This window comes from Pagrus major, chromosome 4 (genome assembly GCF_040436345.1).
Source record: "Pagrus major chromosome 4, Pma_NU_1.0".
Classification (NCBI taxonomy): domain Eukaryota; kingdom Metazoa; phylum Chordata; class Actinopteri; order Spariformes; family Sparidae; genus Pagrus; species Pagrus major.
The window spans coordinates 7,650,907-7,674,440 of NC_133218.1; the positions used below are offsets into that span (position 1 = coordinate 7,650,907).

General features: G+C 41.9%; 1 protein-coding gene across 3 annotated transcripts in view; it reads right to left on the minus strand.

The window, feature by feature from the left end:
• The window catches only part of ntrk3b (neurotrophic tyrosine kinase, receptor, type 3b), a 196,509-nt gene that overhangs the window by 70,488 nt on the left and 102,487 nt on the right, over window positions 1–23,534 (minus strand). For 2 of the 3 annotated variants that reach the window (XM_073464712.1, XM_073464710.1), the window contains exons 7-10: window positions 21,986–22,127; window positions 15,508–15,810; window positions 11,487–11,539; window positions 9,796–9,898 (exon numbers count right to left, since the gene is read on the minus strand). In XM_073464712.1, coding sequence (XP_073320813.1) covers window positions 9,796–9,898; window positions 11,487–11,539; window positions 15,508–15,810; window positions 21,986–22,127 — 601 coding nt within the window. Of the gene's footprint in view, window positions 1–9,795; window positions 9,899–11,486; window positions 11,540–14,853; window positions 14,869–15,507; window positions 15,811–21,985; window positions 22,128–23,534 lie in introns of all 3 variants that reach the window. The other variant, XM_073464711.1, reaches the window with a different exon arrangement.

Here is a 23,534-nt window from a genome sequence, read left to right on the forward strand (position 1 = left end):
TTAATATTTATAATATTGTCATGATTACATATGCTGTAGTAAATATGCCCACTGTTATATATATATATAGAATGCATGTCTTTATTAAACATACTGTCACATCATCACTGATTTATCAAAGAATGTAATTTCAATGCAGCAGCTCGCACTTTGTATCTGTCAGTATAAAAGAATCACAATCCTCTCCAGCGTAGGAGTGAGCATGCGGCACCCTACATTTGGCTGTTACATAATACGAGCTGTTTGCTGGGCCGGTGGCTAAAATTCACACTGAATTAACTAGTGGTTAGAGAGGGGGCTAAAAAACCTTCAGAGCATGCTTCTCTCCTTTTTCTTTCTTGTCTTAAAAAAAGATTAGGCAGGAATATCATCTCAAGACCCTGAAAATCACCTTCCCACCTCTGAGTGGATGCTGTGTCGCAGCGGTATAAAAAGCAAAGAAAGCAGCATTCTCCACAAGTAGAAAATCCCAACTGGAGTCATGCCAAAGGTTCCTGGAGGGAAACAAAGGGCTGTAATGTTGAGCTGGAGGTTTATGGCGGAGTTACACCTGTTCATTCAGGCTGGTTTTACAGTGCAGGTTACTGTCTCTACAGTCAGTTATCGCCCACAGCAGTCGAGGAAGCAGTTTCTCTAGTTCTCTAATTTGAGCCAGGCTTTTATATATATTTTTTTAGCCCCAGCCAGGCTTTAGCATTTAGACTTTTTTTTTAATGGTAACAACAAGAGCAGCACTTTGAAACACCTCCTGCCGACACTGCGAGGCCAACAGGGAACACTCAGACCTGTATTACAAACTGTGAGGAGTGCTGTCCAAGCTGAGTTCACTGTACTCCAAAAGGGCTGTCTGGTGAGACTCCATGTCCCTCCATGTTCATTAACTTGGAGGAAACTCATCAGCACTATACCGCGCGAGTCTATTTTAAGGCCTCATGTAAATTGCAGAAAATATGAGAGCAATAACCATTAGCAAAGTCCTCCAGGACAGGGGATGCACGGTATGGTTGGGAGGTTGAATGAGAGTTCAAGAAGGAAATAAACGTGTTTGTGATTACTTACGGCGAAAATGTAATCCTCGCTATCTCTATCCGGTCTGTGCCAAACATGTGTTTGACATGATGAAGCAGAATCTCAGTGGTTAGAGAGGTGTTTTAATTCCAGGCACAGACATTTTTGGCAGGAAGTTAATCATACGATTTTCCTCCTTGTTAGCCTACTGTCAATTTGAATTTAAGTCTTAAAAAAAAACACAGCCAGCAGTAAAAACTTGACAAAAGACTGTGGGTGGTACTGCGCAGGGATAAATATTAAGAAGTGCGGCGCTGCCATGAGCTAAATAAAGCTTTTAAAATAGTGTGAGAACGCAATAATGATTGAGCATTGTTCTCAGGTAAACAATACCAATACACTTGATTGGACTGGTATCAGAACAAAAGCGCCGAGATGGTTACATTCACACAACATCTATTATCTACTCCATTTCAGAAAAGGCACACAATGAACAGAGCGCCAGTTGAAGAGTTTTCCAGATCAATACTAATTGAAACATGGAAGTGCAAAAGTTGTCCCTGATGCATTTTCATGCTCCTATTGTTCAGTGTGCAGTGGAGACAGCTCAGACTCTTAAATGGCTTGGATTGTAAACTACATTTGTATTCATTATAAAACAGTGTCTCTCACACACTGGCTTTTTCAGGTTTCTATGGCTGAAAAAGGGAGCAAACATGATATTTTCTGAGCAATTCCCTCTGGGGATGAAGCCAAATTGCTGCAGCAGCCAGGAGAGCCTGCGGTAAGAGAAGTGATCTTCTTTCTCCACTCCTACATCTGTTTTCTGCCATATCTTGAAATTTTAAAGACACTATATTAAGCTATTATTAAACCCACAAGACCGCGGACAACCTTCTGAACTATTGATAGCAAAGACTTAAAAGGGAAGAAAGCTTCCAAACACCCAGTCAAAGTGCATTCAGAGAGCCCACTCTGCGAGCCTGGCTTTTACTGGGAGTTACTTTACAATGCGCAGCACAGCAGGGCGGCGAGCACCTCTGCAGAAAGATAGAGAGAACAGAAGGCACTTAGCTATTAGAAGGCTTGTGCTGACAGTCCAAAGTCAAAAAGAAAAGAAAAGAAAAAAATAGGAATCCTATTTGTACCAGGAACACCTTGTCCACAGCATCAACCTCAGGCCACTCCGCACTCTATACCCATCCAGGGACAGACAGCAGCAAACTCCAAGGGAGGGCTCGCATGCAACTTTTAAGAGGGATAAATTAGTGAAAAGCCTTTTTTTTTTTGGTATTTTCATTCTATATGCAAGGTGCAAAGAGAACTAAGGAAAGACAGGTGAGATCATCCCGTGGCTGAAAGGTTGCAGACAGTATCCAAATCCCTTTAGGGTTCACTAAAAGCACTGGCGGTCTGTGGCATCAGTGGCAGGATTAGTGGGAAAAACACAGTGTGACGATACAGATGATGGAGGGTGAACTTTACCTCCTTCTTTTCTGGGAAGAGATATAAGGAGGAACACTTGCTAGTGCGCCTGTTGCTGTTTTCTTGGAAGTCCCCATCTGCCGCACGCATTTAGAAGAATGAGTTTGAGCCAATTAAGACTACTGACGCTGCAGCGACTGAGCAAAGGGTAAACACCATTTGTGCAGGAAAGACAGGAGGTTTGTGATCTGCATCTCTGAGCCTCTTGTGATGAAATAGAGGTTTTTTTTATTTGTGCTTTGATGTTTAAAATTAGAAAACCTCACTGAAGATAGAAAATGTTAATAAATGTCCTTGAGGTGGATCTCTAAAATGTTTTATGCAAAAGAAAAACTTTTTTTTTTAATGTTATTTTCAACAATTATGTAGCTGCATGAATAATGACTCAGTCTCATACACCGCAGTTCAAATGGGGCATGAGATGACCCTTAAACATCTGTCCAGAATGAGGAGAGCCAAACATTTTGTTTCCCGCATTTAGAAATCTCCATCTGCACACGATTAGTTGGAGTGTTAATGTGTTAGCACTCCTCTGCCCTCTGTGACTTAGTGTGGATATACACTTTGAATTCAGTTCTGTTTTAATGAATAACATGGCTGTTTTTCATTATAAGGCTTTTCACAGAGTCACTGTTTATAAAATGATTCATTTCAAGGTGCTAATGTGGAGATAAGTTTTAGTTATGGACTGTACTGTATAAAACTATGAGACTGTATCTTTAGAAGCTTGAATAAATCATTACTAATATCAGCCATTTTACCTTTATATATGGTATTTTCATATCATTATTACTTATATTTACGTATTAGAATTAGGCAGCATTTTAAAGGTCATATTGATACAAATTTTATGTAGACAAATCTTTTCTTTAACAAATAATACATCTACAGACTGTGTAGAAAGGTGCAGGATAAAAGGATCTTTCCTTACAATTTTTCAAAAATGTTTGTCACGTCAAAAATGATTGTTTTGTTTGTCTCTGTGTCAGAATTCTGACAGCTGGTTCCTGCTCTTACCAATGTTTGTCTGCCTGCTCTGTGTTTTGTCAGCGATCAACATGGTAGTCTTGGTAGTTGCCGATCTGTGGGAAAACAATGCTAACGCTATCCAGCATTAGCAACATTAATGTTAGCTAGTGTTACCAACGTTAGCCTACTTGCTAATGTTAACATAAACCACAGAGATGCCCACCAACAACTGATACACACTGACACACACATACTCACGCACAAACCATACCCCCGTGGCAGCTAGCTGATGTTAGCAACGTTAGCTAGTGCACAAACTGGCAACCGCTCGAGGGGATGGATGATCGAAAAAACAGCGGTGTTGTTACGTGAATGCAGTGGAAGGGGGAGATGGAGCGACACATTTAGTGGCTGAATGTTATTAATTACCTTAAATTTTGTAGCTGGTCGAAGTGAAGCAATTTTAACCACTCACTAACTGAGGTAACTAGTAACGGACTCTGTCGAATAAATGTTGTGGAGCAAAAAGTATTTGCATGTAATGTACTGGAGTAGAAGCAGCATGAAAGGAAGTACTAAAAGGTCCAAGACTCAAAAATCTACTGTCTTACAGTGGACCTTTAAGTAAAGTACAAGTACCTGAAAATAGTAGTGTATTTGAGTAAAGTAACCAACTGTTACATGTATGACTCATAATGAACAGAATCAGATGTTAGTTTCAGTTTCCTAACCAAACAAATCCAAACTAATGAAGCCATGTGAATCTCATTTAATTAAAAGATTACTTTCTGACAATTTGCTTGACATTTGTATCGGCACATTGCAACAGTGTCTGTCTGCCCATCTGTCTGCAGATGAACATGTCTCACTGCTTGGCGGCTGAACTCACTCTGGCCACTGGAGGCCAAGCGAAGCAGTGAAGCAGTAAATGCTGCAGTGTGTGTGTGTGTGTGTGTGTGTGTGTGTGTGTGTGGGCTGATCATCCCCAGGCCTGGTTCAGGTAATGTAGCGGAGACGAGGGTAAGCCGCCCTGACACACACGCCTGGATCACAGAGGCTAGCAGACTGCCGCGGGGTACTGTTTGTGTGTGAGAATGTGTGTGTGTCAGCGGAGGTGTGTGTATGTCAGTGTGTTGGTGGGCATCTCTGTGATTTATGTACGTGTCCATCTGTACGCCTAAGAACCTGAGAACTGCCGAAGTTGATCAAGTCAAAATTGTAATGAGAGCCGATCAGCCGGCGGCTCAAAACTGACACAGGATCAGTTCTCACAACTTGAGAAAGACCCCGACCTGTTCACTCCGAGCAGCAGTGTCAACTTAACAGCTCGATTGTACATTTGATTTAATCTTAACAGTGTCTGCTCACCTTGACTTACAGGTAGCCTTCTGCCTGGTCCCTCAGACTCTACTTCATCTGACCCTGACTTCTTGGTGTCTCAGCATTTAAGAGTCAGTCATTTGCTTCGCTCAGCATTTTCACTCTCATAGTGTTAATAGGGTTAAAGACCGAGGGACACGTTTTCAGATGCATTCTGCTCCTACAGACCTGTGTGTAATTTGTTCAACAGACACACTGGCCTGAAGGTGCAGTTTGTCTGGCCTGAGTGTGAACGTGTAATCACGCATTTCATTTTGGAAAATATACTTATTTGCTTCCACGTTCAGAGCTAGAGGAGAAGATTGATACCCCTCTCATGTCTGTATGGTTAGGTTAGCTTAGCTTAGCATAAAGACTGGAAACAGGAGGAAACAGCTTGCCTGGCTCTGTCTGGAGGTATGTTGGGATTTTAAAGGGGCTCTGTAGAACTTATGTGTTGTGCTGGAAGCCGGTCGTTAGTTAATGTTAGCGGACTCCATTTCTAAACTAACATTGGCTAACTTAAACACATCGTCCACAGGCCTGTAGGCAACCGAGAGAGACAGGGAGGGTCTCATTTTTCACATTGGATTACAATCTGCTCATGTACAGCCAATAAAAAAGTGAGTAGTACATGTAAGGGTGGTTATGTGCCAGACTATTTCTTAACGTCTTGTAAGGCAACATAGGCAATCAGCGGAAACTCCAGGAAGTCATTGTACCTGGCCTTGATAATGAAAATTGCCTTGGCATGTAACTTGCCATAAAACCAAAAGTTTTTTTAAATTTTTATAACACTTACACTAAATATGAAACAACGGTTGGCTGCAGGTTAGCTTAAACTTAGCGTAATGACAGAAACAGGTGGAATAAACGGCTAATACACACATTTTCAAATATCTCAAGCTACTCCTTTAAAATAGGATCGGGCAAATAACCAGAGGGGATAGGTCAGGTGTGATCCATCGCACATATCACTTGATTTTTTGACCAAAAAGATCGATTTTAGGATGTACAGCACCACCTAAAGGGAGCTGCACAGCTGTGCACATATACAATAAATAAAGTTTTTGTGAAGAAAGAAAAATCTTTTACTGCATGAATCTAACATCAAACTAAAAATCACTATTTTGACAAACGTGCAATATGAAGAAAATACATCAAGTTATTCTCGACTTGGTTCAGAAAAACTTTCATCTGTGAAACACTGATTGAAACCGTCTGGACTTCTTAAAATTAATGTCACTCAGTGCCACTCCTTCCATCAGTTGTCACTTCCACCTGACACGTTACCTTTGTTTCCTCACTGTATATTTCCAGCCTAAACTCTGCTGTGAAATGTGGCCAAAAATAGTGCCTGTATCATCTGCTCCTTATATAAACACACAGCAGCTGCCAACCACTACTGTGGATGAGCCCCAGAAATACCCAGGATGCAGCACAATGTGGCATTGATTCCTAAGCCCTTTTGGGACCCTCCGAATGAGTTCAGAATGGTTTTATTATATAAGTCACTGTATTGTTATGATGACAAAAGTATTTGACAGAGATTGTCAGCTAATAGGAACTTCTGTATTATCTTAATTATTTTAGTAAATCTGAGGCTTGTTAGTGTCTTTTTTCCTGTTTTTGCAGGCAGATACAGTTTTAACAGACAGGTCTGCTGCACCCACTCTCAAAATAGACCGTGCACCCACTAGGCCTTTACACAAAAGGCAGGCAAGTGTCTGGTCTGTGAGATAGGAAAGATGACAAAATGATATACATTTTGTTATATATTGGTTGCACTTACAGCAGCAGGGGAGGGGTAATTTTCTATCAGAACATAAGAAAAGATGACAGGGGAGCATAATACTTATTACTGACATGCTGAGTGTCTTTTTCTAAAGAAGCATTATTGATTCCCTGCTGACAAAAACCCATGTGAGAGACACTTCAAAACCCACTGGTGTGAATCACAATTTGAAAGATGAGCCCGCTGCTTAGACAGCAAGATATTTTAGCTGGGAGGTAAGCTGACAACATATTGATCAGGGCAACAGGTTTTCTACAGTATGAGTTCATTTTCACATGCACACATGTGCACACACACACACACACACACACACACACACACACACACACACACACAGACATCACACATGCAGACAGGCAAAGTATCTTTCATAAAACCACAATTACAACCACATAAACTGAGCTGGAGTGTATCAGTCAGAGCTGTAAATGCAACGGAGCCAGTGGACCGGCCTGGCGGTGGGCCTTGAATTGCTAGCAAATCAATTGAATGTAGCTCACACACACTCACACACATGCACACAAACACACACACACTCCATCCACATAAAAGAAAAAAAAAAAAAAAAAGAAAAACAGAGTTTTTATTGGATGCCCAGAAACGGTCGGTGATCAAACTCCAACAGCCAAAAGAGCCACAGTGATTTAGTGGAGCGAAAATCCATTATGGCTCCATCCAAAGGTAATGACTTCTTTAGGCCTTCCAGCTGATTCTCCAGAACAAGAGAGGGCGGGGATGACACACACACACACTCATACACACACACTCGCACATTGGACAAATCAGGCCTTTGTATAGAACAGCGTGAGGTCCTGAAAGAGTCCATACTGACATCACCTCTCTTTAAGTCTTTTAAACCCTCAATCACTCACAGTGACAGTGCAGACAGAAGCATCTCTACTGCAGAAGCAGCAATGAATGAAATCATCCTGCACAATGCTGCAGCACATCCATATAACACTGACGATAATGTAAAAAAAAAATTAACAGCAGTGGTAACGGCTCAACCTTCTCTGTGCTTCTTTTTCCTGCAGTTATATGTGGGACTATTTGTTACCTTGGAGAAAGCAGCCCGTCTCTAATTACAAATCAGAGCAGAGAGAAACGCATGAGAAATGCTTTACAGTCTCCCGACAGAAAACTCTGAGGCACCCTTGAGCAATCTTAACATATTATACGACGCAGTGAGTGTTGCTGGAGAACAACACGGCGCTCAGCGAGATATCCCCACAATGCAATTTTTAAAAAACGCCCTACAGTGTCCGAGAGGACTTTGGACCTTGCCATCAAGGAGATAAATTACGCTCTTCACCGCTCCTGCTTGGAGAGTACTGAAACTGCATTTTGAAGCGCCCTTTTGCTAAGAGTTGAAATAACTCCTACAGTAACACCAGGCGCTCTGAGCATTAAAACATGCTAAGCTCTCAGTGATCTGGCCTCCTTTTATTTCAGAGTGTGTAAAAATACAGCAGCGTGCCAACACAGATTCCTGACAGCCTGAGTTTAACATGGTTTTTACATTGTTGTGGATGGACGTTATAAATATTCAGCTAGGTTGTTGTGTGTGAAATGTGTTGTCACCTCCTGCATAAAGGTGCTTTGAATAAAAAAGGAAAGTTTCTGCACAGACGAGGCATCATTAGCAAGCGACTGTGGCACCAATTAAAGGAGACATTATGCTAATTTTCAGGATCATCATTTTATTTTGGGTTACACCTCTGCTTTAATGATCAAAAAACACATCAGCGTTCTCATATTGTCCAGTGCTGCAGCATCCCCCCTCTGTCTGAAACTCAAATCTTATCTCATACAAACATACAGCGTCAAACTGCTGTCATGATAAGGCGTTTAAGATGTACGGTTTGTGATCTATTCGCAACACCTTCCTTTTTCTATCTTTTATCTTTTATCTGGATTTGTGATGTTTCCTTTGTGCAGAACCAGCGCGTTAGCACAGCTTAAATTCATACGACTTGCCATGACATTATAAACACGCCTGTAAAGCCTCATTAACTGTAAGACTCATCCTTGATTAGAGGCAGCTTTAGGTCAATGCAATAATTGCCACCCCCTAAATAATTAGAGCGGAGAGTTCTTTACCGAGGTAAGTAACGAACTCTAATCCGGTAAAGTAGCTAATTAAGGGTTGGCAGCGGCTAATGCTGCTTTACACCATGCTTAGGGTGTAAGATGAAGAACATGCATGGTTCGAGGTGTTGGGTCACAGTGGGATGTTATTCCAACAGCTTCAAGCGAAAAAGTGACAAATACTAAAAAATGGGAAGAAAAGAGCAGACTGAATCTAAAGAACTCCCGCAGAGAAGAAGAAATGCATATGGAGACAGATCACAACCTTGATTTCAATGCGTCTTGTCGGAAAGGGACACGGGGACATGTCTCTATGTGAAGGATACACAAGCTAACCCACCGCAAATCACTAAACACGAGCTGATGCTGCGACTGCCAGCTGATAAGAGCTGTGGCTGGGTGGGCAAACACTTGAACTTGAACCACGGGACCTGATCTGCCATCAGTGCTCTCCTCTCCGCTCTGCTCTCTGTTCCTAGATCAGCCTCACCACTGCTACTGCCTCTTCCAGAACGCCAACGCCAGAGAGACAAGCAAAACCTGGAGCTGACACAAAATGAAAGCTCAGCATGCACAAAAGCCACATTAATCCTATTGAATTCCTCAGCATGATCGACAGCAGCGAGTCCGCTAATTAATTCAGGAAATCCTTCTGCGATCGCTCCCTATAGAAGACACAATGAATGTATGACCTCGTTCGCATGCGCACTTTCCTTTGGTATTGATCTAAGTGTCTGTACATGTATGGTTGCATATGAAGGGCCTAAAGTATGTCTAGCATACAGCACCAACTGTAGTGTCCTGCACCATCACACAGACCATTAATTGTCCTTTTCAAAGGGGAACAAGCTTTATTTTTCCAAATGAGTCCTCCTGGGGATACAGTATGAGTTAAGAGCAGCAGCACTTCTGTAAAAACAGTGAGACATCTACAGCAGCTGCATGTACAGTTTTCTGGTGAACAAAGGTTTGGAAGAGAAGATTAGCTGGAGGAATGGATTCTGCACAATGATGCAACTGGCAGAAAGGCGATACACAAAGCTAATTGCACGTCTGCCTTTCTGAACGCCTGACTATTGGTGTGGACTTACCTTTCATACCGAATTTGGAGCGTCGGCCGTATTTGTTGATCAGAACAAAAAGGACGAGGAGGAGGACACAAGCGAAGCCCGCCAAACCCACGGCGATGGAAACCTGAGAGAAAGGAAGTGCTGCGTCAGGCTCAGGCGACTGTGATCACGTCACACATAATCCTTTGCAGATTTCTGATCACCTTAAATACTGCGAATCAGTTTAATCCACTAGATCGTGACTACTGCTTCCCTCACAGATTACAGCAGGCTGGGAAAAAAAGTTATACACCTGTCACGGTTGAGATGTATTCCAGCTGACAGAATGTAATTTAAATATGATCCTCATCTACAGGCAGACTAAGACTGTCTGACTGGAAATAAAAAAAATGACAAGGCTGACTCCTCATCATTATCATCATCATTATCGTTGCTTCCAGTTATTTCTGATTAAATTCCAAAATTTGAGTTTCAAATACCGACTTATTTGCATGAGTATAAGATAGATATTGTAAAAAATAAAAGTAAAGGGGATATTTTTCAGTTTACAGTTTGCTTTAATGTTCTCATCATTAATGCAATGTGTAAAGATTCAGAAAATATTGTTTTTCTGGTGTACCAGAACATTGATTAGTTGTCATCCTAAAAGCATTCTCTCTCGTAGCCTAATGCTAAAATGAAAGCTGATACAGTCTGTCTGTAAGAGTATCTTTAGCCATGAATATCAATGCTAGCAGGCTGAAACAAAAAAGAAGCCTGCTTTTGTTTACGCTGTAATCAAAAACCCATGTTTCCGAACAGCAACGATAACTAAGATGGCAGCATATCACCAAAGTAACCGCTAACTGCTGCTAACTAGCTGCCATTAGCTCAGTTGGATTGGGAGCTCGGGGACCAGGGGAGTTTTAGTGTGTCCCCATTTGCAGGAGCCTTGGACTGAGATGGGCTGGGGCTAGCTGGTTAGCATGCTAACTTTGGCACATATCTCTGGAACACAATACATTACAATATCATGTTTATTTCTTCACCTTCTGTTCATAATTTCAGTTATCTTTTGAATGTTTTCAACTAAAATTCTTACATTTAGCCCCTTTAAACCTTTTTCACAGCAGACATTTGGATTTGCCAAAGCAGGAAGACCACAGGTGTAATTAATTACACTTTACACTAACTAAATTACACTAACAACTCCATTTAGCTATCCCAGTAGGCCATGCCAGTGACCCAAGCATGCACATTACTAGGGAACTGGATCTTTACCACTGAGTGCAGCTAATGTCATTACTTACAGCTGTGCTTCTCCTGCTTTAGCAAGTCCAAATGTCTGTCATTAAAAGAGTCCATTAACCGTGGTAGTGCTAGCATCTGTTTCTATCTACAGTGGAATAACTCACCAGTGCTGCTTTCACAAACTGTACAGAGTCCCCATATTATGTAACATTTCAAAACAGCAGCACATACTGTTACCATCGTCAACATCATTAGTGTCCAAACACACAACTTTGAAAAATGACTGTACCACGGGTTTGATGTATTGTAGTCTTTGTGCCTCTGCGCTGCATGTCAACACACAGTACAAACCCCTACGAGGGTCCTTTGACAAATAAGAAGCAGTTTTTATTTGTGCTGAAACACACAGTGGCTCTCTGTTGAGTCCAAGGGCAACAACTCCAGCAGCTGTTTCATCAACATCATTAAGGAAAGAAACTCACCCCAAACGTATCTTCATCTGGTCGGCTCGACTCGTCCGATGGCGTCGGAGTAACTGTGACACAGAAACACAAGATAGGCGTCAGTGATTGAAATAAACCTCTAATGGCTGTGGTTTACTCACACAGCTATTTATAGTACATATCTCCCCAAAGCCAAATTATTACATTATAGAAGATAGTATTTTGTTCTTTCCTGATTTCTGTCTCTCCTTTCATATATGAGTATTGAAATGGATTGGACTGTAACTGCTTCTGGGAAGTGGGTTGATGTAAAGGAAGAACCTCACTTTGCAGCTGTTCTGTGCCACTGAAGGTTGAGATAATGTCAGACTATATTGATGAACAATGCATTTTCATGTCTAGAGGCTGAAAAAAAGGCTTTCAGTTAGAAGTCTTGACAGCCTTGAATATACACTCAAGTCTGTCACCTGTCTCAGGGTTGATAACAAAGCCTGAAATGTGTTTTTGTCAGACCCGAGCCTCAGGTTGAACTGTTAGAAAAGACATTATTGCACAAATGCATGCTGGTGTTTGTACATACAATACACAAAGACACGGAATAATTAAAAACAAGTCGCTTTAGAATTATACACAATTAAAACACGAGCAGGAAAAAACAGAAGAAAGCTCACAGCTCGGGGCAAAACATTTTAAATCAGATAAAATGAAGAACAAACTCAAACTTGACATCTTTATCCTGAGAAATCTGACCCAGATTTTCAGACGGAGGTGAAGCCTGCTGGACGGAAAGTCAATGTCTCAGAATTATCCTGAACCCCATTTCCTGATGATGAAATGCTACATGTCACACCTTTACAAACACAAGTTTTGGCAAACGGCAGAGGTCTGGGGAGTGTAAGGAGGGGAGGACAGAGACAGAGCCATGAAACGAAATGAGCTGGTGTCAGGGAAACTCCAGTCTGAGGCCTCCAGCCAGGACATCAGAGAGTAATTGTGGGCAAATTAATGGCCACATGGTAGACTGACTGCCACTGGCTCAGACACACACAGTACACTAAAGTGCACTGCTCTGTGTGCGAGTGTGTGTGTGCCCGAACCACCATCTCTCTGTCCCTCCTCGCCAGCCTTCGTCCCGCTCTCCTCTCCTCCCTCTGCCCTCCTCTCTCCTCAGCAGTGTGAGTATCACTCAGCCTGTCACTCTTCCTTCTACGCCTGAGCTCCCTCACACACCGCTACTATAATGTTTCACACTCTCATCACCCAAACACCTCTCCCTCACCTGCCTCACTCCCAGCAGCTGTGTGAGCGTGCGCGTATGTGCGGCGACATGAAGTCGGTGCCCGCCTAATGCAGCTCGCCGCAGAGCCGGCGTCCATCCGTCTCCATCCCTGGCCTGTGCTGCAGCTCTATAATCCATGGCTGATTAGAAAGAATGGCCTCATATGGAGATGGAAGAAGACGCTGATGAAGGTCAGAGATCAGACCAGCCTACTTTGTTAAAGCCGTCAACTGTGAGGAGGCTGCCACAACAGCCTGAGGCCAAACCACACATCACACACAGGAGATTTACGAAGCAGTGTTAGAGCGGGCCAGAGCATCGTTCCAGCAGTATGACTGCACTCGCCGCTTGACAAACACTCACACATCACCAGCTAAAAGGGTGGGAAACTAGCTTGTTAGCACTCTGGCTGGCTAGTTAAGGGTTAGAGAGGATTAGTTAGGGGTTATGCACACAGAGCTGCTGATACAATTCCCATTAAAGAGAATGGGTCCGGAGGGTGTTGTCTTTTTTTAACCAAAAACACAAGAGGTGAAGCGTAAGGAAAGGATTAAACAGTGTGCTTAATCCACTCTGCTCTCACATAGGCTGAAATTGTTAGCATGTCCAGCCAAATAGCTAATAACTACCAACACTAGTAATTCAGCATTACTTCCAGGGCCACATTTACTAGCTTATGTTATTTTGTTGGGTTGTAGGTTGTGTTAATAATTAATGTCATGGTTTGGATTTTTGGTTTGGTAATTTCCTTCCACGTCCTGTCTTTGTCTGTTTCCCCGCCCTTTTTCCTGCTAACCTGGGTTATATTATTTAATCATTCAATGTATTTAAGCCTCAGGTTTGCCCCTTATAGCTTCTTTATCAAAGCTTTGGGGGAAATCTTTTTCCCAACTTAACATTACCACATCCTCAGTGTAGTATATACCCACTGGATGGGAGCTGGTCCCGGAAGCTGCTATGTCAGAGTTTAGGCTAACGTTACCTCGGGAGTTCTCTTTATTAGATCTGAGGAATTCACTAACCTCAGACACCGTAAACTTAGATGGATTGGTTCAAAAAGCCTTTTCACTTGTGACATGAAAAGTCAAACCCACTCTTTGAAATGTAAAACAGTAAAGCAGAAATCCAACATCTAACTCTCACATCAGCCAAACGGTCAACAGTCTGATCTCAGATTTTGTCTCCCATCAAACATGCTAGAATATTGTGTATGTAGCAATCAATAGCATATTTAAGACACTCAGCTTGAAACGTGGAAAAGATAGGAGGAGGCAGCATATTTAACCAACTCATGGAGATACCGCTGGCTAATGTTATTAGCTTATTAAGTGATAAAATAATTTCAGTGGTCACTGATGAGTATATGCTATAAAGAGTACCTTGTCTGAAACAAAAGTCCCATTACTTCAAATTATGAAGGACTACTGTGGTAAATCTCAAACAGGTGTCAACAGGCTCAGCGAGCGCTTGACCAAGGCATCATAGCCGAGCTGCTCAAGTAGAGCTGCACACCAACCAGCAGAAGTACAGTGTGGTTGTAGAGGACACCTCACTGTGAGAACGTATGAAGATATAGAAGGGCATCATTGAAGCACCAAATCCCCCCGTAAAGCTACTGCCCTATTATAGAGGCCTACAATAGCATGGACAATAACATGACACCGGGGTGTATAGTGTGACGACTCAACGTTAACCCCAACATCTTGAAAAAAAGCAGGTTTTTGACTCAGCGGTTGCCAGTTTAAATCTCTTGACTGGCTGGGATGATCCACGTATGCTGCCCCCACTCTCCCAACAACTTGAGATGCCCCTGAGCAAAGCATATGGCACTCAGTATGAGGGCTATCATGAGCAACCTATTCCTTTTTCCTGATTTAGGAGCACGATCAGGGTCCAGAAAACTGAAATGCAACACAAAGTGAGCAAATTTCTCCATGGTTACCATCATAAAAACAATACTCCACCAATATGTGTGTGTGTGTGTGTGTGTGTGTGTGTGTGTGTGTGTGTGTGTGTGTGTGTGTGTGTGTGTGTGTGTGTGTGCGCATGATGACGATAAACAAACACGTAAAAACAAATCCAACAAAAAGAAATAGCAGGGTGAAATTGTAAAATAGAAATACTCACCTAGTTCCACTACGTCTGCAAAAGAGGAGACAGAGAAAGTCATGCTATGTCAATAAATTGACACAAGGTATTAACCTTGGAATATTGACCATGGGGAGAAATTTGCCAGTCTTTGTGGGTTTATTCCCCTGCCTGTGAACTCGAAATGAACTGCAAGCGAACAATCTACCTGACTGAACTGTGGATGAACCCTGGCTGCGATCCAGCCGGCAGGGATCAGCTCCACAACCTGCACCCTGTGAAGGGAGATTTTAATAAAAGCCAAAGGCTCCCAATGGTTCCTCCAACTAGAGCAGAACCTGTAATTAATACACAGGTAGTTTAAACAAGAAATTAGGACTAGTCAAAGACTTGTTCCAATCATGGAGCTACCCCAAAAAGTGGGTCATGTGAGCTCTGGTGGGAATCAGGGAGTTTCTTGGCAGAATTTCTTCCTTTCTCAGGTGCTTTTATTCTTATTTAAATCCAGAGGAAGGAAGGCGATGTTCAGGCACTTAAAATGTGTTAATAACCCCTGTATAAATGCCATTTTACCCACGAGTATTATCTTAATTGTGATTATGGGAACATCAGTGATACCAGCTGCCAATCGGGGCCAGCCATCAACCACAGGCACAGAGACAATTAACTATGAAGCAGAAAAGATCCGCTCACCATCATCTGTACCTGGGGCCATGAGGAAGTGACCATACACCGTCTTGGTGACTGTTCCAAGGAGGTTGCTGGCCTCTAGAGTGTAGTTGCCGTTGTTGATGTGCGTTGGGTTCTGGAAGGTGAGACAGCCCTCCAGATAGTCCTGGTAGAAGTCCATCTCAGTTCGGATGTAGTCGTTCTGTTGAATCTCCTCTTGCTTGTGGAACCAGCGCAGCTTTGGATGGGGGTAACCCCGAACCGTGAACTCGATGCAGGTATCGTGACGCTGCTCTGGCTCAGCCAGTCTCAGGATGACTGGAGGAACTGCAGGGAAGAAGGAAAGAAACCATGACGGATACACATTTTAGGCACACTGACACTCCATCCATAGCATGAAGAATAGAGACGAATGAGCAGTTCCGAGATCACTCAAGAGTTCTCTTTCCTCCATAACCCTCGGGCTGATGAAAAGCTGTCCTAATTCTTTGAATAACCTCAAAAAATGCCGCAGCAGACACAAAGCTGTTTTGATTTGTTCTGGGAAACATTAAGGAGGCAGGATTTTTTTTGCCTGGTAGTGGCAATGAGCCTTTTAAGGTGCTACATATTGCAGCAGTACATGGGACGGTGAGAAAAACAGACAGAGGTACTCCTCTTCCTTGAAATAGACAGAGGAATCTCCTCTGCATAAATAAGCACATAGCCTTTATTTCCTGACATGCAGCAACACACCTCTGAATGTACAACGCCGCCAAGCTGAGAGGCAATTTATCACTTTAATACCATCAGATACATTTCATAAACAATTCATCCACTGATTTGTCTTTGCGATGAGTCACTATTGCAGCTACATCATCAAAAGGAAGTATTTGGCAGACAGTGTTACCTGGCATTCTCTCTCTGAGTCTGTTCTACATACCAGCCCCCCACCAAACCTACCTACCCAGCACTATGGCTCACACTCGTATACACACACATGCTCGTAATACAGCATTGTTTTGTCTCTTGCTGGGTCTCGACGAAGCCTGCAATTTCTATAGGCACATGTGAGCCGTTCATTCATCATGGTTGCCTGTGTGTGTTTATGTTGTTATTCAGACGATCAAGAAATGGGGTCGGGGTTAGGTAAGTCATTGTAAGTATTTAATGATTATGGGCACCAAATAGAGGATTAACAGCCGGATTAGCCTGTGTGGAGGCCACAGGGCAAAACAGCCCTGTAGCTATTATTAGTTTATTAGTATCCCTGTTAGCTGACGCCATGACATCAGCTAGTCTTCTTGGGGTCCAACCTATGACCCTCTGTGCATTGTGTATTTACCTGCAAAGCCTCCATTAAATGTTCCATTACTGTAAGAACAGTACACAGAGACTATATGACAGCTTTGCACAGACATTCAACCAGCATTTTCATTTTAATCAGTACTGCCTACTCTCTTTAGGAAAAATCACAGCATGACCACAATACAGCCATGCTAGTAGCTTTGTAACTGGTACTTTGAGCCAAATGCTAAAAAATTACAATTAACATGTTAATGTTAGCACAGTAACATTTGCAAATTAGCACAAAACACACATTTCAGACGAAAAGAGGTTGTAAGAATGTATCTTCAGGTGCACACACTAATGTTTGTTGAGATATGTTAATCAAAACCAAAAATGTCAGTGTCATGGTGGCACTAAATGAAAGATCAGTCAGCAGGATTCATCCTCTGGGTAACATGAATATGTACAATATTTGGTGCCAACCCATCTGGCATATGATCAAGTGAAAACTTTGACCTGCCGGTGGCACTAGATGAAAGGTCAGGGAATCCCCAGAGACATTAGGAGTCATCCACTGGGGACTATGAATGTCTGTGTAAAGTTTAATAGCAATACGTTGGCATTGCCATGCAGCTAGCACGGCTAAAATAGACAGGGCCAAGATGAGGTTATAATGCAGTGTATGTATTAGCTGATACAGTACTTTGATAGTGCAAAGCCCCTTTCGAATGTACTAATATGTTGACACACACCTGGCATGACCAACTTTACACCATTCAGAAGAGATTTAAAGCTGCTGTAGGTGATGTTAAATAGCTCTGTATTCCAACAGTAATCACTGTTATAGAGTGTTTGGTCAGTCTTTTTTTTTTTTTTTTTTTTACCATAACCCGTCCTACTTGTAAACGATGCATTTGAGCCTCATCATTAATAGACAGTAAAACTGTGACAGATTAATTTATTAATCGTTTTGAGACAAATCGATAATCAAAGCAGCTGTTAAATACAGCTCTGGTTATTTTGACTGTTGTTGACTGTGTACTACCGATGGAGAGTTCATGTTTTCAAAAGCAAATAATCGTGCAATAAGAAGATAAGTAAAGTGTTATTAGTGTTTGAAAGCTGTCATCTCATGAATTGCTTCGGTGATATTGTTCCTGCGAGACAATAGTGACAATAAAGTCAGTCAAATGAACTAAAGGCTAAGGCATGTGTGTGTGGGAACGTGTCGGTGTGGGGGCGTGCGATTTTGAGAGCGGGGAAGAAAGAGTAGAGATAGAGGCGAGAGAAAAGAAAGAAAGAGACGAGGGAGGAAGACGGGCACAAAGTGAGGGCGGTATATAGCTGTGCAGTCTAAAGACAGAGAGAGCGAGAGGAAAAAACAAAATTCTCCTGTTGATGGACAGTTAGGGACCGATCCATTTTCCCCTCAGCGTGGCTGTCAGCCCAGTCTCAGTCAATACAATACAAATCAGTACAGCGCTCCATACTGGTCTATAACAACATGGTGTCCTCGTGGCGCTCATACAGATGACAAGCTTTGATAAATACATGCCTTTGATCAGTTAGAACACTGAACACAAGGCTAGTAGTGCAATGTTATCTCGTGGTAACACTGATGGCATATTTCAAATGCCATGTAGCAGCCAGAGTACAGATAGGACATCATGGCTGGCGGTGACAGGGGAGAAAACAGTAACATGGGACAGACGCTAACTCATTTTCCCTCTGGGTTAAACCACACTGTAAGATTTTAACCTGTGGAAGCAGCACAGTGAGGGATACAATTAGCTAATTTCCTCATTAATCACTCATAAGAAGAGTCGCTGTCTTGCTTGGGAACAGAACAGAACAGAACCAGGCCTCAGTGTTTCACTTCTACTAAAGAGCTACATCATGCCCATAGGACCAAAGGAAAAAAACATGGCTAGTTATGTGAGTCCACAATGCTCTAGAGCTGCCTTTGTTCCAGACAGCAGCACGACAATGGGTCTGCAGAATTTGCATTGTGGTTAATTACAGTTTCGCTAAAATAGGGAACTCATCTTTGAATGCAGAGAATGTTACTTGACGGCTGGTAATTTCGCTGTCACTCAGATTACTCCCTAATCAGAGCAGCAGTTTAAGCTATTTTATGACATTTCCAGAGACAATAGGCTGCACAGGGGAGGAAATGTAATTACCATCAGAGCATGTGGTGAAAAATTAATAAGTTAATTTGCAGCACCAGCAGAGAGTGTCAACAGAAAAAAAAAAAAAGTGCCTGAAGATGTACATCCATAGAGTGTCCGTGTGGAGGGAGCCCTGAAGACTAGATGTTGCAAAAGTCAATCTGTCATTCTAGCGTGGTCCTTAGCAGCTCTGCTCCAGTAGGGAGTGTTTGAATTGGTGACAAATCTCCCCTGTCCTGTAGCGTGATGCATTGCAAACAGCCACAATAGATTGTGCACTACAACAGCATGCTTGCTACAAAGAGAAAAATGTCAGCGCACCTTTGATAAATATTGGCGTTGAATGGAGTCCGTCCCAAATCTGCCCGGGGCCAGTCCACAGGGTGAACTTATGTAAGAGCTGAGGTGTATGCTGTAATTCATGGTCTGGCTATTAGAGGAACATTCTGATGGTTACCAAATCATTGCTTTATCATTGCTGAGGGTTATGTTTTTTTTTCTTCTTCTCTTTCCGCTCAGATCAAGGCCAAGCTTTCATGTGGGCTGGAGGGTATATTCTTGCTAATTGGCTACATCAATTTCACTTGGTTTGTAACTGTGCAACACCTCATTGCATTCTAAATGTACCTGCATAATTTGGCTGTTCTGCTTGATAAAGGAGATTTTTTTTCTCCCCACTCTTGTAAATTATTCTCTTAGACTGTCAGTGTCATTAATACAAGATATATTTCAGTCCCCAACATGAGTCCATCAAGGCTGCCATGAAAGACATCTCACGCAGAAGAAAAACAGCAAATGTTCTTTGCTCCGAGCGTTCCTACTGCCCCAGCAACATTTTAAATAAGCATTTTTCCCCGTTGATTTACAGTATTGTGCTTTCCTGCTGGCCAGATTTCCGTTAAACTAAGAGTCAGTGTGGTGATTAAACAACAAGGAGGCGATACAGTCGATATTTCCATTCATTGAGCATGAGCTGCTGAATAAAATAGCTGCGAACCTGCACAGACAGCCTTGTCTGTGTACTAATTTGTTTTGCAAAATACACCAAGGAGGAAACATGATTCTTGTCTGGATTACATTTTGAGGAGAAGGCAGGGTTGATCTCTGGTCATACAGAGAACAGGCCAAGGTTCAGGTCCTACTGTCTGTATGTGTTTTTAAGTTTAGGCAACAGAACCACTTAAACGTGCATTACGCAAACGTTTGTTTGTTTGTTTGTTTGTTTGTTTGTTTGTTTACATGGTACATGGCCACAGCAGCTTCACACAGACATACGTTGATACGGTGAAGTTGGCTATATATGTATACATCAAGTAGACATGTCCAGCTGATGAATGTAAATCTGATATTCACTTGAATCTACTGCTGTTTTGCTCCTCCCTAACTCCTGAGGGAGATACTTGCCAAATGCTCAACTGAGTTCACAAGGTCGTCACTTGGTCACGTGTTTTGATGGACAGTCAGTATATCAGAGATTTTCTGTGAGAGCGGCCCAAAACAAACCAAAACAATGAACCTAAAGAGGCTAAAGTGCTCTGTCCAGCTGATGGGAAGTGCAGATTTGGGTCGTCGTCACTATGAGCGAGCCCTTTCTCATTACAGTCAACATAGAAATATTGGTTATGGCAGCTTTAAGGTTAGGAACGCTCATGACTTTGGTCCCTTCAAGTCAGGATTAACCTTTCAGTGTTCAAGTAAAACTAGAATCTCTTCCTGAGCCCTTGAGTTGGCTTTACACACACAGTGTGTGTACTGTAGGAGTTACTGTATATGTTGAGGAGAAAATGTGAAAATCGTTTTGCAGATACAAAATCTCCTCATTTGTGATGAAGTCAAACTGAACTGCTATCAAGGTACATTGCTTTAATCCTTGCTTAATAGGCTACAAGTTCACGTTATATTAATTATGACTTGTTGTGTGCAGTGTAACACTGTGGTTAAACTATCTGCTCCATCTAACCCCTTCAAATATACAACAGAGATAGAGGGGGCGGGCTGTCTGTAAACCAGTGTCAATGTACTCTCCTGTGCTCATTAGTTGGCCAGTGGTAGCACAGTGATATTCACACAATTATTACTATTTACTACTCAGCTGATAATACACAGATGAAGTCAGAAAGAGTTCTCACTGGAGAATGTGAAGATTCCCCTCTTTGGATTGTCCTACATTTAGCTAGAAGTATTTACAGACTCCTTTACAGTTTGGACAGCAGTCACAGAGCAGTTAACTGCAGCCAAAGCTCAGAAAAAAGAAGGTACACTGCAGTAACTACACTTGATGCAGTTTGCTTAGGTTTTTGGATGGAATGTGGAGCACTGCAACTGTGTTTTTCCTCTAAAAGAAAGCAAGATTGTACTTAACTCAATTTGGATTGTACTTACTGCACTTTGGCTTTGTAGGACAGTTGTGTCCCTCTAAGATTTCATTAATTTTAAGGTGAGTTTTTCTTCATCCTCATAATTAAATCAACTGTAATATTTAAAGCTGATATGTTTTAGAAAATCTTCCTGGATCCCCCGAGCAGGTTTGCATCTCTGTCACCTTTTTCAGCCCTGATGAATCTGCACACCTGTTATTAATCTTTGGTTTCAATAAAATGACTAGGATAAGTCAAAACGAGGGGTATTATAACTTAGTGTTTATTTAAAAAACAAGCTAACACTTTGATTTAAAAAGCCTTTCTTGTTAAACTATTACACAGCTATTATCTTTGAAGATATTAAACATAAACACCTATGCAAATTAGGAAATTAATGAAACAAGTTAGTCAGAGCCTTCACATAGCACATGGGCAGAATGAATATGAACTCTGAATCTTAAAACAACACAGGGAATAATCTTTTCAAGGGAATCATTTTTAGTTATTAAAATGCAAATCTAAGCAGTGATATACACACAGAAGAAACAGTTTCTCTGTGAGGAAAACCTGCAGTATGACTTTAAAATGTTTGTCGTGAGTTACTGCATCCATTATGACTTGAATGTAGCCCTCGCCACACGCCTGTCTACAGTATACGGACAGACTGTCACTATATTTCATTATGGGAGAAATCCAACTCACATTGAACGTTGATTTGGATGGAGGAGTTGGTCATCCCCACCACGTTCTCTGCGATGCAGGTCAGCTGGTAGTTGTTGTCGTCTCGGCTCATGTTGAACAGAGCCAGGTTGATGGAGTGGATGTTGGGCCAGTATACGTTTGACTGGGGAAAGAATGAGAGACACAGATAGAGAAAAGAGAGATATCTGTGTAAGTGAAGGATATATAGCATATAGGGTTATATAACTGGGGTGCATTATGCAAGAACTGGAATCTTGCTTAATTTGTACTCAAACAACAAAGGAGGCAGCTTTTAATAAGAATAACTGCTAACTGCTGCTGACTGGAGCTACCCTTTGCAAGTCAGCTTTTATTAATTTTTCAATGTTTACAACTAAAATTCTTACATATTGCACCTTTAAATGCATTATGTAAGGTTCATCATTGATTGATTAAATAAAACAGAATAAAATGAAGGAGCACACACTACCTGTTAGAACTGCTAAGATTTGCCACTGCAGTGGTCCAGTCTGATTTTACTACTGTCGGACCAGAACTACAGCAGGAACGTAAAGAGTGACATGTCCTTAAATTCTGGCATCTATTGGACAGAGTGATGCACAGCTTTTCACTGTTAAGTAGCCAAACACAATGCTTATGCTCCCCCTCTTGTCTTCAGCTGGCTAGCTTCCCCAACGCTTCACTCATCCTGATGAGCTACAGTATCCGTCTACCCTAAAACATCAAGCCTGAGGCTGAGGTACCTTTCATCTGTAAAGTCACTGCCAGCATTAAAGACACAGATGACAAATTCAGCCACACAGCAATTTCAAAAAACTGCTGTTCTCTTCCTCCTGCTGTTTATCTCTGCTGTTGTTATTGCTGTGGCATCCCCGGGGCCTGTCTCGGGGAGCCAGATTAGCGGGTTAGCCGGCTCACTGTGGGTTCAACCGAGGCCTCTCAGTCTCACAAAAGTAGCTTATTTTGAACAGGGGTAGATCATCATGGTAACCTATGCTGCACAGCTAATCCCACAGCTACACAGTAGGTTAAGGCCTCATTCCTAATATGTGAATAACCGAGGTAGCTTAACTTGCTTGTTGATGGTTTGGCACAAAGAAGACTTAAAATTTATGTGGAGCTGTTGTCATAGCAACAAGTCCTAAGGCCTGAACCTGCAAAGGCCCGTGCTAATTCAGTTAGCTTGATGGTAATTGTGAGTTTTAAAGGTTAAGTCCTCATAAATGAACTCATTTTTAGACATAGTATGATATGATACAAACATGATTTAAGAGTAGAACATGCAAGTCATTCAGAAACCATCACGATATGTCAGTTTCATTATCACAATACATTTTTCCAATAGAGCTACATGCCTAGGCGTGATGAAGTAGACAAAATGAGAATAAAGTTAATAAAGAGTAGACAGATTGTCACTGGTTGGTTTTCAAAGTAAGATTTTACATAGAAAACGTATGTCAAGCATATAAAATACATTAGATTGTTAATCACTTTGCTGATGACCTCTTATGAAATAACAGTGACACTTGGTTACCCATGTCATGTTTCA